This window comes from Ctenopharyngodon idella, chromosome 4 (assembly GCF_019924925.1).
Source record: "Ctenopharyngodon idella isolate HZGC_01 chromosome 4, HZGC01, whole genome shotgun sequence".
Taxonomy (NCBI): Eukaryota; Metazoa; Chordata; class Actinopteri; order Cypriniformes; family Xenocyprididae; genus Ctenopharyngodon; species Ctenopharyngodon idella.
Window position 1 is genome coordinate 26,437,167 of NC_067223.1, and position 14,594 is coordinate 26,451,760.

Here is a 14,594-nt window from a genome sequence, read left to right on the forward strand (position 1 = left end):
CACACACTTAGATCAGTTTTTGTGAATGAATGAATGACTCTACTTGCAGAAATGCCAACAGTATTCATGCAGTGATTTATTACATAGAAATATTTATCTTAACCTCTACAGAGAATGTGTGAATCATGCATTATGATTACAATAAGAGCTCAAAATGATAACATATTGTTATCAACAACTATTATGATTAAAGCTGAGATTAACATTGATTATCTCCATTAATTATCAACACACACTTAATGGCTGAAGACAGTTTTTGCCATTGAAATCTTGTGTAGTCAGACGTAGAGCAGTGATAATAGTGATTCGTCATGATTAAATCTCCAGCAGAAGAAAGCAAAGCAGCAAGATGATCAGAGAGGAAGCAGTCCTGGAGCTGGAACTGCAGAATATGTCCACACACTCACTACAAGAGGAGATGAACATCATTAATGCAATAGAAAAATACTAACTGCATATATATGTGTAATGTGCATGCAGTAAATCACGTCACAAACAAATGACTCTTTTGAGGCAGTTCTGTTAGTGAATCATTCAGAAAGACTCACTGTTCACCAGCCCTATTTACGGTTATTTCTGGTCATAAAGTAATGCTGTGTCATGTTGGGACGGCACTTGATGAATCAGTTTAATCTAATGTTGTATTCTCACCGCTCAGTGAGTCCTGCTGGTGTTGTTGTAGTTGTTGAGATCGGCTGAGCTGTGGAAGATGCTCTAAGATACAAACAAAAATACTCTTAGGTTTTTATCATCACATGAAACATTTTCTCTCTGAACACCTTCTGACCAGTGTTTTTAACATTTAGCATGGTAAAACTTTGCCCTTTATCTGTGTAGGACTGAGTGAATATTGGCGCAAGTCTTTACTATGGCGTTATTTTAATGACAAAAGTTGAGTGAAGTGAAGTGACATGTGGCCAAGTATGGTGACCTTTGGCATTTGTGCTCTGCATTTAACCCATCCAAGTGCACACACACAGCAGTGAACACACACACACCGTGAACACACACCCGGAGCAGTGGGCAGCCGATGCTGCGGCGCCCGGGGAGCAGTTGGGGGTACGGTGCCTTGCTCAAGGGTCTCACCTCAGTCATGGTATTGAGGGTGGAGAGAGCACCGGACATTCACTCCGCTCACCGACAATCCCTGCCAGACCTGAGACTCGAACCCATGACCTTTGGGTTACAAGTCCGACTATCCATTAGGCCACGACTGCCCCGAGCGCATTATCGTAACACAAGAGCGCATTCATGCAGTGCTCAGGGCGAATCTCTCTGCTCACGCGCAGATTTCTGTTTGTCTCACTCAAAACTGGACGCTTGTTCTCAAATATACAGCGCTCTCTTATGAACTGCCTATTCTCTGTGCGCTCAAACTGTCCTGTGCACTAGCGAATCTCTCCGTGAAATGAATTTGCCTCTGGATTAAACGCTGTCAAAAGAATAGACTACCACGACTGACCAATGAAAATGCTCCATGGAATCTTATTGACTAGTGAGTCAAAAACAGTCTGATTCACAAACTAACGACTCTTTTGAGGCAGTTCTGTTAGTGAATCATTCAGAAAGACTCATGAGTTGCTGTTTGAATCACTCAAATTCTTCACTAATTCAACTCAAGATGCTTTGGAAACATTTTTGGACATCCTCAGTTGTTGTAAAACCAATTCATGAATAAAAAGCAAATAGAGACTGTCACTGAAACACGTCCACATGCATCTTAATTAAACCAATGTCACTCAAAGAGAGTTTAAATCCGAACTGGAAAATGTGTATGAACACCAGCCCTATTTACGGTTATTTCTGGTCATAAAGTAATGCTGTGTCATGTTGGGACGGCACTTGATGAATCAGTTTAATCTAATGTTGTAGTCTCACCGCTCAGTGGGTCCTGCTGGTGTTGTTGTATGGCCAGTTGTTGTAGTTGTTGAGATCGGCTGAGCTGTGGAAGATGCTCTAAGATACAAACAAAAATACTCTTAGGTTTTTATCATCACATGCAAACTCTTAAAATTTCACTCTAATGTCTGTATATTTTATATATATATATATATAGATATCTTTGTCTGCATTAAAGGCTTTGAGAATCTTTCCTTTTATCACTGATAATGCTGAAATCTAAAGTGATTGTGACTTTCATTATGTAAACGTTCAAGTTAAATTCTACACAATCTAAGAAAGACTCTTACCTTTAAAGAACAAGAGCTGAGAAGATAACAATAACTTTAAACTAGAGTGTACGTTTCATGAATAAAATGTGAATGGTGCTTGCAGTGGCAAAACTCGGAACTCGGTTACTAGGGTGTTTCTAGGTGGTTGCTAGGGTGATCTGGGTGGTTGTTAAGGCGTTGCTAGGTGGTTGCTAAGGTATTCTATTATGGTGTTGCTAGGCAGTTGTAGTTGTCACAGATAGTTTCTATGGAGTTTTCATAGAGTTCTTAGCATGTTTTTAGCCTAATTTAGCTAATCACTATTAGCATGTGGCTATTCTATGCTAGCATGTGTCGTAAGTCCAGTTTGCTAGCATGAGTCAAAAGAGCCAACCGCCGTGTCTCTACGATGTTCTGATGCAGAGATATAGATCTTGCTGAACGGTTGCTAGGGTACTCTGTTTGGTTGCTAGGGAGTCAGATTAATGATACTGGAGTCAGATAAATAAGTGAATTATGAACGTCGTGCTTCACCTGCTTTCTGTTACGATTATTAGTTTAAACAGCAGCGTTACAGACTGTATTCACTCAGTACAGCATGTTCTCCTACATTATTTCTCAATATAGTGTTTATTTTTAATGTTTTTGATGTGTGTATTTGTGTTCATCAGAGGTTTAGAGGACATTCACCTCGCAGCACATGGTTCCTGGTGGACACTTGTGTCAGTAGAAGCGTTGAAGTTCTTCACGGTCACTTTAGGGCAGGATAGAGAGTCGTTCTGAAGCAGACCTGAGATATCTGGATCGGCACACGACATTTATAGAAGAGAGACACAATGGAAATCTCATTCCTGCCCATCATCGTTCTCATAACGCCCAGTTTGATCTTGATACAGCAGTTAAACTCGTTCTCTGAGGTTCCTTCACAAATCATACCTTGAAAGTCGAGGAGAAGTATGATGTCACCACCCTTGATGAACTCTCTTCGAGCGAGATCATCTGTTGTTAGGAGCTTAAAAGAGGCAGTTCCACCCACAAATACAGACTCATCACCATTTTCAGGATTGTTCCCGTCTGTATAATACATAAAGTCCAAGTAATCTGTGAAAACAAAACATGGCTTCTAAAAAATACAGATAATAACTTTGATTCTCATTAAGTAAAATGTTGTATATAAACACATGAAAAATGACAGAAGATAATCAGATTTCATTAAAGATCTAACCAAAATTGGGGTCAGTGGTGGCGCTTTGCTCGAAGGACATGCGCTTCTGTATGTGTGGATTCTGGTCGAGGATCTGGACGGTTATTTGTCTCCATGGACAAGGCCACTGCAACTGTTCATCATATGCACCAGGTACCAAAAAAACACTCATTGAAAGTTGATTCCCTGATAAATATAACTTAGCCCCAAAGCGATAACCATCACTGGAGTAATACAGTGGACTCCACCAAGAGCCAAACCCACTGTTCAGTTCCTTCTCAAAGTCTCTTATCTGCCATGTGTGAGAAGGACACTCGGTCTCTGAAACATTGATATCATCCAGTGAGAGTCCTCCACGGGAGTTTCCAGCTCCTTTACGGCCTTCAAACACAACTTGGAAAGATTTATTTGCGTTCAGTGGCACATGATGCAGCTTCCAGTAGTTCCCAGGGGTTTCTGCAAGAGACGAAGCGGTCAGTAAGACTGAAATACAGGCCTGTGTGACTATATGAAGAGACAGACCTGTGATCTGATCCATCAGTCTGAGAGATCCTCTGCTGTCGGACTCATTCTGGAACTCTCGGATCCAGATGTTGAGCTGGTCAGACTCGTTTCCGCTGTGATAGTAGTAGAACTGCAGGCACTGGACTTTGCAGTCTCTTGTCGGGGTCAGCGTCCTGCTCTCCAGTCGGGCTGCGTCCCCCTGGTTTCTGCCCTCAGTGCTGAAGTGCATGAAAAAAGACGACCCTGCAGGCATGAAAACAGCTGTGAGGTTTGAGGAACCGGGTGGGACAGAGACTGCGACTGTGGACGGAAGTGGAGATCTCACCGTTCTGCTCTCTGCCCAAGTAGGTGTGGTCAGTCACGTTGATGCCTCTCACTGACTTCAGGCTCCGCCAGCCATCATCAGCAGCAGAACAGACTCTCATCTGACACAGAGATTCATCATCAAAACTACAGTGGTCGAGGAAAGAGACGGAGGAATCTGAAATGAAGACAATCAAACTCTGAGAACCAAATTACAGTTTCCATTCATCACGATGATCCTTGATCTCCCTGCCATCAGAGATCGGTCCAGGTGAGATATTGTGGTGAGATGATTTCAGTCTCACACTGAATCCACAAATTAACAAACAAAACATTAAAGGCCACAAATGAAAGCTGTCAAAAGCCCTATTCGGATGGTAATCTTTTCTCATGTGGACGTCTGTAAAAATAAATTAGCACCTTAGTGATAAACCTCAGGCATTCAGATGGAGATTTACTGAAGGGGAAGGAGCGAGTTTTGTGGGAGCGCGCGCTGCTCACTCGGTCGGTTGCATGATCGTCTGATGTGAATAAAATAACACATGCTTGAATAATGAGAATAAATTCATATTTAATGTAATAATAAAATTCTGTTTATTATTTGATTATTTAAATCTGTTTAAAAATAGAAAGACGCAATATTTAGTTTAAATGATTTTGTCTTGCATTTAAAAAAATGGGGAATTTAGCGGAAATAAGTGAACGCAGCCTCTTATTTAAGCATGAAGCTGCTTGCTTTATATTTTAATGTAATTGTATAGGCTACATATTTTAAAATGGTATTGCACACCTGTTACTGTCAGAATAACTTTATTTCTCTTTCTCCTTTTTCTTCTTAACATCTTCCCGCTGTGGTGGAGCGGTGATGAAATATTGTTCTTGGAAATACTTTCCAACATTTCCGTAATAAACAGGGACGTCGTGCAGATATTTTGGGGGGCAGGGGCTTAAGTGGAAAAAAGAGCACTTCTCACAATTATTTATTTAAAAAATAATAAACAAAACGTTAAATATATTAACGCAACTCTGACTTCCTTACCAATTTATTTTAATTCCCTCACACTCCACAGATTTCTACAGAATAATCAGTTCACACAGAGACCTTGTCTTCTTTAGTATTCACTAGGTTTATCACAACAGCAAAGGACACTATGCCACAGTGTGCATGTTTTCTACACTACTATTTTCAAGTAGCTATATATTTAGAATAAATGACTGCACCAAGGAGAGGGACGTAGCTTCACTAATAATTTGTTTTGCACAAATCAATAAATCGCTTTAATTTTTTTGGTGTTATTGGAATACTTCTTTCATGTAGTGGACAATTTTGAGATTTTGGTCTCATTTTTGCTTCCATGTCTTTTACTCTAATGGAAAGAAAACTTCCGAAATACTCATTTAGATGGTGTTTGTTTTAAGTCTACTACCCTCCATCTGTTTGCATCTGTAGATTTCTTCTACATTAACCAAAACAAGCTAATCTGCATATTTAAACACATCAAGAGTTTTTTCCCTCTGAAATGTTATAAATACATTATATATATTATAACTAATGCCTGCAGAGGGCGCCAAAAGCCTGGTGATTGTTGTTGTTACACTGCACGATCAAACCAGCATGATTAAAAATATAATATTAGTTAAATAATAATAATAATATTCAGCCACTTTTTTATGATAGAAATGCTACAGACACTGTAATTTCTTCAATAAGAATATGTGGACATCAAAACATGCACAGAGGGTTTAAACCTGTATTCTCCTGTGTAAGCGTAGATTTAAGAATAGCATTATGTAATGCTGTATTATGATTTTTAAATGATTTTAATAATAGAAAACGGTCTAATAATGCGGTTCGTGGATTCGCGTCCATGGAAAGCTCCTCTTCTGATATTGACAGCCCTACAGATATCTTCACCATGGTTCAAAACGCAATGCATAGCACATTAAAATAATTGAAATGACAATGTAACACAAATTGCATTAGTATTAAATCAGGCATATGCATTGCTGGTGGTCAAATTATTAACGAGATAATTATAATCTCACACCCTTAAATAGCCAAAGATTGCACATGTTTGTGAACATACATAGACTACCTGAAAGAGATGCACGGGATTCATCTAGGGCTTTTTTCTTTTTCGCTTCTCATCGCCAGACAGCTGTTGTCTCTTCCCGGGCATAGTGAGTAACCCCAGAGTACAGTCTGGATGATTGGGGCGGGGCTACACATTAAGGCGGGGTGACACGTGTCGCTCCGCCTACACCCAATTTCATTGGTTTATAATACAGCAGAGCTTATAGAGTACCTCAGGGATGACGTGTTTTTGTAGGCCAACCCGGAAGTTAGCGGCGCACCGGTTCCCTCGATCGAAAGCCTATGCATTTTTCCCATAGACTTTTGGAAAATCACAAAAAATAAGTTCTGTGTTTAACAAAGGGTTATGACACTTACACGTTGTGTCTATCAAGATAATCTTTACAAGTTAACACAACATTTATACATTTTGAAGCCTAAATAAAGTGGTCAGATATAAAAAGCTAACAGTAGGCTGTAAACGCACTACAGCACACCATGGTCGCGGATCAACGTCAGCACCACCAAGCTTCCTCACACTTTATTTAGAAAACAACTTTACTTAAAAACATGCTCGCTGATTATGATCTGCGCTGTGTATGAATACTTCATATATTTCATGAAAAATGCTGTCCAAATGTCCTGTTTGTCATGATGACATTTAAAGTCCTCGCCAAAGGAAGTAGTCCCTTTTAGTAGTGATGGCGAAATGAAGCTTTGTGAAGCGCTTTCCCCTCAAGTGTATCGTAAAAAGGTTCATTACTCGAAGCTTTTCAACACGGTGCACACTAACGACATCTTGTGGTCAAAAGGTGGATAAAACTGCATTTGCGTCCCAGAAAACCCAGCTATTTTTCATGGAATAAATCAGTCTGTGCTATGAAAAGCGTATAAAACAATGTAAATTATTATTATACATAAAAAAAGTCTTTCACATGTCATTTTACTTGCACAATTTGAATAAATGAGTCTGAATAAATTTTGGGGGGAAAAATAGGCAAGCTTGGGCATATATTATCAAAATAAATGATTGTCATAGAATGAAGTATGAACTGGGAATAAATACAAACTGAACATGTAAATATTTATTCGTATTATGGCATATTCTTTTGCTAAAAAGCAAATGACACTTCACATCTGCGCAAGGGTTCACGTTATGTGAATCAGAATAAGAAGCAGTCACGTGGTTGTGTGTGAAAACGAAGCTTCGGACGTCACTGATCACGTGGTTATGGCAAAACGAATCCAGCTCCGATACAGTGCTTCACTGTGAGATGTTTCGTTTTTTTGATACAAGCCTCGGTGTTAAACGTCACATCACTACCTTTTAGCAATTTGTTAGCAACCGCCATTTTTAAGACACAATAAAGGTTTAAAAAATCACAAGCGGGTTATAACTGGTGTGTTTTATGTCATAGATCAAAATGTGAAAATATTTAGAGGCTTTGTTAACCACAGACCTTAATTCAGGCGATTTAGCAAAAACCCATTGACTTCGGGGCGATGGAAGCAGAAGTCCTAAAATGCTAACTCGCTTCCGGGTTTTGCCTACAAAAACACGTGATCCCTGAGGTACTCTATAGTTGTCACAAGTTGTGAGCCAGCAGCAAACACGAGGTGGGGCGGCGCGGGAAATATACATTTAGTAAATACATAATATATTCAGTAAATATATTTGTTTGACAGGGAAGCTGTGCACAAACAGTAATATATATTCATTTATTAAAAAAAAAAAAAAAAAAACACCCCCCAAAAAAAGGGCAGGTGCTCAAGCCCCCTTTTATGTCTATGTGTGCACATGCCTAGTAATAAATGTATCTTTAAAATGTGTGCAAATGACAGTGAAGCTCAGCACTTATCATACGGTGCTCTGCAGTGGCCAAAAAGGATGTAAACAGTGAATTTTGTGTTGATCTTGTAAACTCAGAGATGTGGATTCAGACGGCAGTTAAATTACCACACAACTTGGTGTTTGTCAGGAAACAGCAGGTAATTCGGCCGGGGATTTTTATGCAGGTGGTGGGAGAAAAAACACTGACATTCTGGATCGGGACGGCAATAAAATCACAGACTACCGTCTGTAAATGGTGAGAATACCTTACGACCCCATGAGAAACAATTACCGTCTGAACAGGGCTAAATACTCACTGCACTTATAGAGTTTGTTGAGCTCAATCACATCAGATTCACTCATTTCCATCAGTTGTCCGATCACTTCCTGAAACTCAGATCGTTTGGTGATGATCGTGGATCCTTTACCGCTGCTGAAGGCATTTTTATTAAAATGCATGACAGAGTAATAATCATATGGGGTTCCTTGGGTGACGGACACGTTCTCACTGGATTTATTGAAATAACCCTCAAACCCTGAAAATAAACACTACTGCAGTTATTAATGTGATTGTTCATGTTTTCTGTAAGTGCTCTTTAGTAATATTGACACTCAGTTTGTACAGCAAATGAATGCAATATGAATGAATAATAAAATGATGTGTCAACCTTTGATGATGTTTTGATAGTTGATTGTCACATAATCATCTCTGTCATATCTCGTGTGCTCATGGGAGAATCCCAGTGCATGGAGAAACTGGTGCTCAACAATGGCTTTTCTTCCACAGTCTTTTCCGATGGAAAGAGTCTGTGCTCCAGGAGATGATGAGCGTCCGATATACGACCAACACCTGTGAAATCAGTCAGAGATACCAGCTCATTCACACAACACACGCTCAGATAAAGAGACCAGTCAAACTATACTGCCTACATGATATAACTACAGAAATACATTTTATTTTATTACCATTTCATTTCCAGTGTACAATATGTGTGTAATACAAGGAAAAGTGTCCAAACTTTTGACTGGTGAATAACTATAATATACAGTTCTACAGTCACTAACCCTTCACGACTCTCCACAGAGATGTAAAACCCTTCTGATTTTCTGGGCTTAAAGTCAATACATGATTTCAGTCTGAACTGCTCGAAGGCTCTCAAAATGACTCCTCTACGGTTCATACCTATAAACACAAACACAACTCAGTGGAAAACAATAGAAAAGTTACACTCAATATTTAAAAGTTGACTGAAGTGAAAGTGAGAAATCTGAAATCTTACTGAGATTTTGACTCAGCTCATAGGGGACAGGAATATCCCAGTACTGAATCCTTGGATTGACGCTCTCTTCCCTAGACTTTATAGCAGATCATGAAAGTCTCCTGACTTTCCTTATTGATACAGTATATAGACTTACCTGCATTTATATATTCAGACTTACCTTCATGATGTCTCCTTCTGTGAGATTTAAACCTGATACCACAAAAGAGTTCAGTTCACAGTAAATATGCTTGAATTATGATTTATAAACAAAAATAAATAAAAGTTATCTTACTGCTTATATAAATGTATTTGAGTGATTGAGATAATTTAATAATTTTACCTTTGTTTATATCCGGAATGCTCTTCCATTTCTCAAAAATGTCTTTGAGAAGATGATATTGAAGTCAACAAAAGACACAGAGAGGGAATGAGCTTGAGTTCTTGACAACATGTAACTTTAGTGAAACCGTATGAAAGTACGATGATAAATGAGTGATCTCATCATCAGGCAGTAATGAGCAGATAAAAACACGCTGGAAACATATTACAATAACTTTACAACAGATTCATGTGACTGTGCTGTACTTACCAACTGGCTCCTGAGAACATGAGAAACGAAAACAAGACATGAAGAAAAACAGATTTAGCCTAAAAATCATCATCTGTACATCACTTTAACAACAGCTCTATTGGGACAGTAACTGTTTCTCATGTGGACGTCTGTAAAAATAAACTTTCATGGCACCTCGGTGATAAAACTCAGAAACCCGCTGCTCATGTGGTCAGTCACATGATTGTGTGCTGTAAATAAAATGTCAAATGCTTGGAAATATATGAATAAATTCATATTTAATTTAATAATAGGAAAATAATATCCTATTTATTGTATGATTATTTAAATTTACCGTTTAATAGGAAGCTAGACACACTATAGTTGAAATGATGATTTTACCTCAAAATGATGGATTTTATTTTAAAACTGTGGAAATTATTGGAAATAAGTCAATGCAGACTCTTATTTACATGAGGTAAAATTAAAGCTGTTTGGTTTATATTTGAATGTATATAATTTAAAAAATGTATTGCACATATTTCTGCCACAATAACAGCCCATTTCAAGTGTTTACATGCTTTCTTCTCTTTCTTCTGTTTGTTCTCAACAGCTCCTCTCGCTGAGGTGGAGATTTTCGTTTCTTGTAAATACTTTCATGCATTTCAGTAATAAAAGTGCACATCTTTAAAATGTATGCTAAATACAGCGAAGCACAACAGTTATACGGTGAATTCTGTATTGATGTGTTCTTGTAAACTCAGAGATGTGGATTCAGACGGCAGTTAAATTACCACATGACCTTGGTGTTTGTCAAAAAACAGCAGGTAATTCGGTCGGGGATTTTTACGCTGGTGGTGTGAGGAAAAGCACTGACATTCTGGATTCGGACGGTAATAAAATCACAGATTAACCCCTGTAAATATTGAAAATACCTTACGACCCCATGAGAAACAATTAGCGTCTGATCAGGGCTAATGACATGTACAAAGGCTGTCCACGATCTAACTTACCAAAGGTAATGCGTGACCAACAGCCAAAGCCAAGCTCAGCAGAAGAAAAGCACATAAATGCATTGTCACTGGAAATCATAATCAACACATTTGATTCATAAAGTTTCATCTTATCACTTATTACTCTGCAAGCAATTTCAATTAAATGTAACAATATAGAAGACCATTAACTCAGGAACTGAAAGAGGGATACGTACCAGTTTCCAGTCACTAATGAGGCTTCATGTGTTTGAATGTGAAGTGATCGTGCCTTAAGCTTCATTAGCCCTGCAGTACTGCCTAAAACCCACCCTGAAACTCACTGGAAAAACTGGCTATACTACAAAATCAACATAACAGAAATGTCTGTTTGTTTGCTCATTTTGGTCTTTACGTAAAGATTTCAGACTCCAGCATGGATATTGAATATTTAGATATTTTAGCTGTTGTTAAATTGCTGTAAACCACAGCTTCACAGGGCTTGTTTTTTGTTTGTTTACTCATTTGGCAGATACTTTTATCCAAACTGACTTACATTACTTTACGCTTATAATGTAATATATTTCTGCCTCGTACTGTGATCAGATTACACCCGCTGGTGTCTGAAAGTGAGTTTTGAGCTGAGAAAATGGTTTAAACTCAAAGTTCACTCATGAAACTCTAGATGGCACAGGCTCTGAAATTCAGCATGTAAGATGGGTGAACGCTCTTTTACTCCTTTATTGTGCATTATTGTGTGGTCTGCATTTTAATTCTTAAATGAGCAACAAGTTTTCAAAGCAAGCGTCATGCTGGAGTAAAGCAGAAGCAGCAGCGATTAATGATTGTGTTTCTGCAGCAGCAGCAGCAAGAGGTTTATGTAGTTGATGTGAGAATATCGTGGATATGAGAACATGTTTACACATTTAACCAACTCACCATATTGTGCTCAAATCCTCCAGCGATACCTCCATTAATTTTCTAAGAGCGAATTTTCATTTTCTAAGCCGAGTGAGTGCGGGCTGATTTCAGATGCACGCAGTGTCATAGAGTCATATCTGAGATAAAACGTTGTGTTCATGGAATGTTTTACGATGTTAGTCTACCTTGATGAACATAACATCGAGAGAAAACGTTCTTAGAACAAAGTTTGCCAAAATCTCAGTGGGAAAACCTGTACAGTTGTTACATACAGAAGGGGACGGAGACACAGATACGGGTTAACAGGTTTATTGAAGGTAATGCAGAGCGTGATCAGAATGCAGGTAAGAGAATGCAGATGAATGGATCGCTGAGCAGATGAGCTGGCACTGATACTTGTCTGGATATTTCTGTAGGGAGCGTGGATACCAGGAGACGTGGGAACGAAGACACACCGGAGAAGCACAGGAGACGAGGAGACACTGGGAATCACGGAGGACGCTGGAGACAGGTAAGTCGGTAGCAAGGGAGTCCAAGAGGTAGGTAAACACAGGTTAGTGTCAACGAGACCGGACAGTGACTGTGTGAACTGGTGTGTCTTTTATGTGGCTGTGGTGCTGAGTGTGGATTGGCGTCAGGTGAGGCTTGTTAGTATTCGGGAGAGGGAGTGCGATGTGATTGGGTGACTGTGGAGCCTGGCGTGTCTGTGACAACAGTGGGCTTTTCAAATATTTTTGTTATTCTCTTTCAGTATATAGATGAAAGAAAAGACAGTGGAAAGAATTCAGACCTGCTGAGCAGCATGACATGTGTTTATGCCAAAGGCTGTTAACTTTACAAAACATCTCATGAAGAAACACACCTTTAAAGTGTACACTGTTAGCTATAAAGAAGATTGAAGATTGTGTTTAGATTTATTGACCTCCAGTACCTGAGAGCAGATTAAAAGCTTCAGGCAAATCATGATCAATAAGACACATTTTACTGATGACATTTACAATGATATGTCATGTAGAAAGAAGTTTCCATGCTTATCCTTATGTTACTATTCTACATGACGAAACGGTCAGAACTGACAGATGAAGAGAAAGCTAATGATAAAGAAGTAGACAGAAGTAATCTCAACCTTACTGTGTAAATCTCAGGTACAATATCAGTTTCACTCTTTAAGCTTTTCCAACTGCCTTTTCAAGAGCTTTTTACTTTTCACTTCTCTTGATATCAATGCTTATATACGTAAACCACTGAAATGCTCCCAATATGATGCATCCCAGCAAGCAATTTTGTGTTTAAAAGTCGTCTAATAGCCATCAAAACACAGCCCTGACGTCTAGGCTAAAACAAGGCAAAATTTTGGCTGTCAGTGAAAATCTAATAGACATTTAAACCATAGCCCAAGAATAGACTAGTCATCGATTAGATAACATGTCAAAGAAATGAAACCAAACACCTTGTAATCACTGTTGACTTTGCTTACATGATGGAATATCGTACATCTCGCAAGTTATTTTGGCAAAATTAAGTAAGTTTTTCCTTAAAACAAGCAAAATAATCTGCCAGTGGGGTAAGCAAAATAATGTTATTTCAAATCGAAAGCAAGATTATTTTGCTTACCCCATTGTCAGATTATTTTGCTAGTTTTAAGGAAAAACTCACTTAATTTGAACAATTTTTTTCTGAAAACAAGACAATAATTTTTTTTACTTGTCTAGAAGAATGCTTCTTGAGTTAAGAATTTTTAGATATTTGGACTAGAAACAAGACAGAAAACAAGAAAAGCATTTTTTGCAGTGTATATCGGTCTATAGTTAACCGAGACGGTGAAATGATGGCTGTTGCTTGCTGGAATATAGCATTGATACGAAAGCAAATGTGTCCTTATGGCAGGTGCTGAAGAACACAGACAAATTCTTCTAAACTTTAAGCAAAAGTTGTAGTGTCTGCTTAACCATTGACACTTCTAAAATTACCATCATGTTTTCCTTTATCAAATGTTTTTCTCAACATTCAGGTGATTACTCAGAGTTGGACAGAGTTTGACATGGTGTTACAGCACTCAGTAAAGCCCATAACACTCTCTGTTACAGTATGTTATGGATCTGCGGTCGGGGCATGAAACATTAAATAAAAACATTTTTCACAAGTAAGAACCTCCTTCCATCAGAAGCATGAGACAATGAATGTGTAACATTTAAAGCATGTTGCAGTTATTACACAACAGGTGACACACCACTTTCCCTCAGGTGTTACTTGTGTACTTTCACAATAGTCCAACTACAGGCAAATTTAGAAATTGTGTTTATTTTAAGTATAACATCCCAATTTTAGCCCTTCTCTCTGTTTTTCTCAAGGTGCATCACAGAAATGTAGTGTTAGGATGAGTCCAGGCTTGATGCTAAGGATCCAGATTCCCTACAACTGAGCTCTTTAGATCAGATCATACAGTACAGATACAGTATCTCCCTCCTGAAGATGAAGACCTAATTACTCAAGAGTCATTTGAAGAATATTTGGTTTTAAAGTATTGTATATTTTATGCAATTTGAATAAAAAATTATAGACACAAAGGTTACCTTTCTAAAATAAGCATTTGAGTTCTTTCAACTTCTGTGGCTTAACTTTATTTATATCTAGGACATCATTTTTTCTTATTCATGTCTCACTTTAGATTACAAAGAAAATGTCAGCTGTTGATACAACAGAAGACATCAATAAATAACTAAAGGTCTTGCACGCTAAAATCACAACCACGTCACAAAAGTGAACTCATATTGGAATAGGGTCTGTCTGGAGACCACAGTCCTAGGTCCAAATTTCTGGGAAT

General features: G+C 38.4%; 2 protein-coding genes across 4 annotated transcripts in view; one reads left to right on the forward strand and one right to left on the reverse strand.

Annotated features, from left to right (window-relative positions):
- Window positions 1–14,594, forward strand: part of LOC127511131 (tripartite motif-containing protein 16-like) — a 163,417-nt gene that overhangs the window by 94,608 nt on the left and 54,215 nt on the right. The gene's annotated exons all lie outside the window — the stretch shown is intronic.
- LOC127511195 (meprin A subunit beta-like) lies at window positions 163–4,259 on the reverse strand. Its single transcript, XM_051891915.1, has 7 exons — window positions 3,877–4,259; window positions 3,376–3,810; window positions 3,087–3,251; window positions 2,841–2,949; window positions 1,879–1,956; window positions 652–714; window positions 163–406 (listed from the first exon to the last, which is right to left on the reverse strand). The coding sequence occupies exons 1-7, from the start codon at window positions 4,109–4,111 to the stop codon at window positions 316–318; spliced, it is 1,176 nt and encodes a 391-aa protein (XP_051747875.1). The 5' UTR covers window positions 4,112–4,259; the 3' UTR covers window positions 163–315.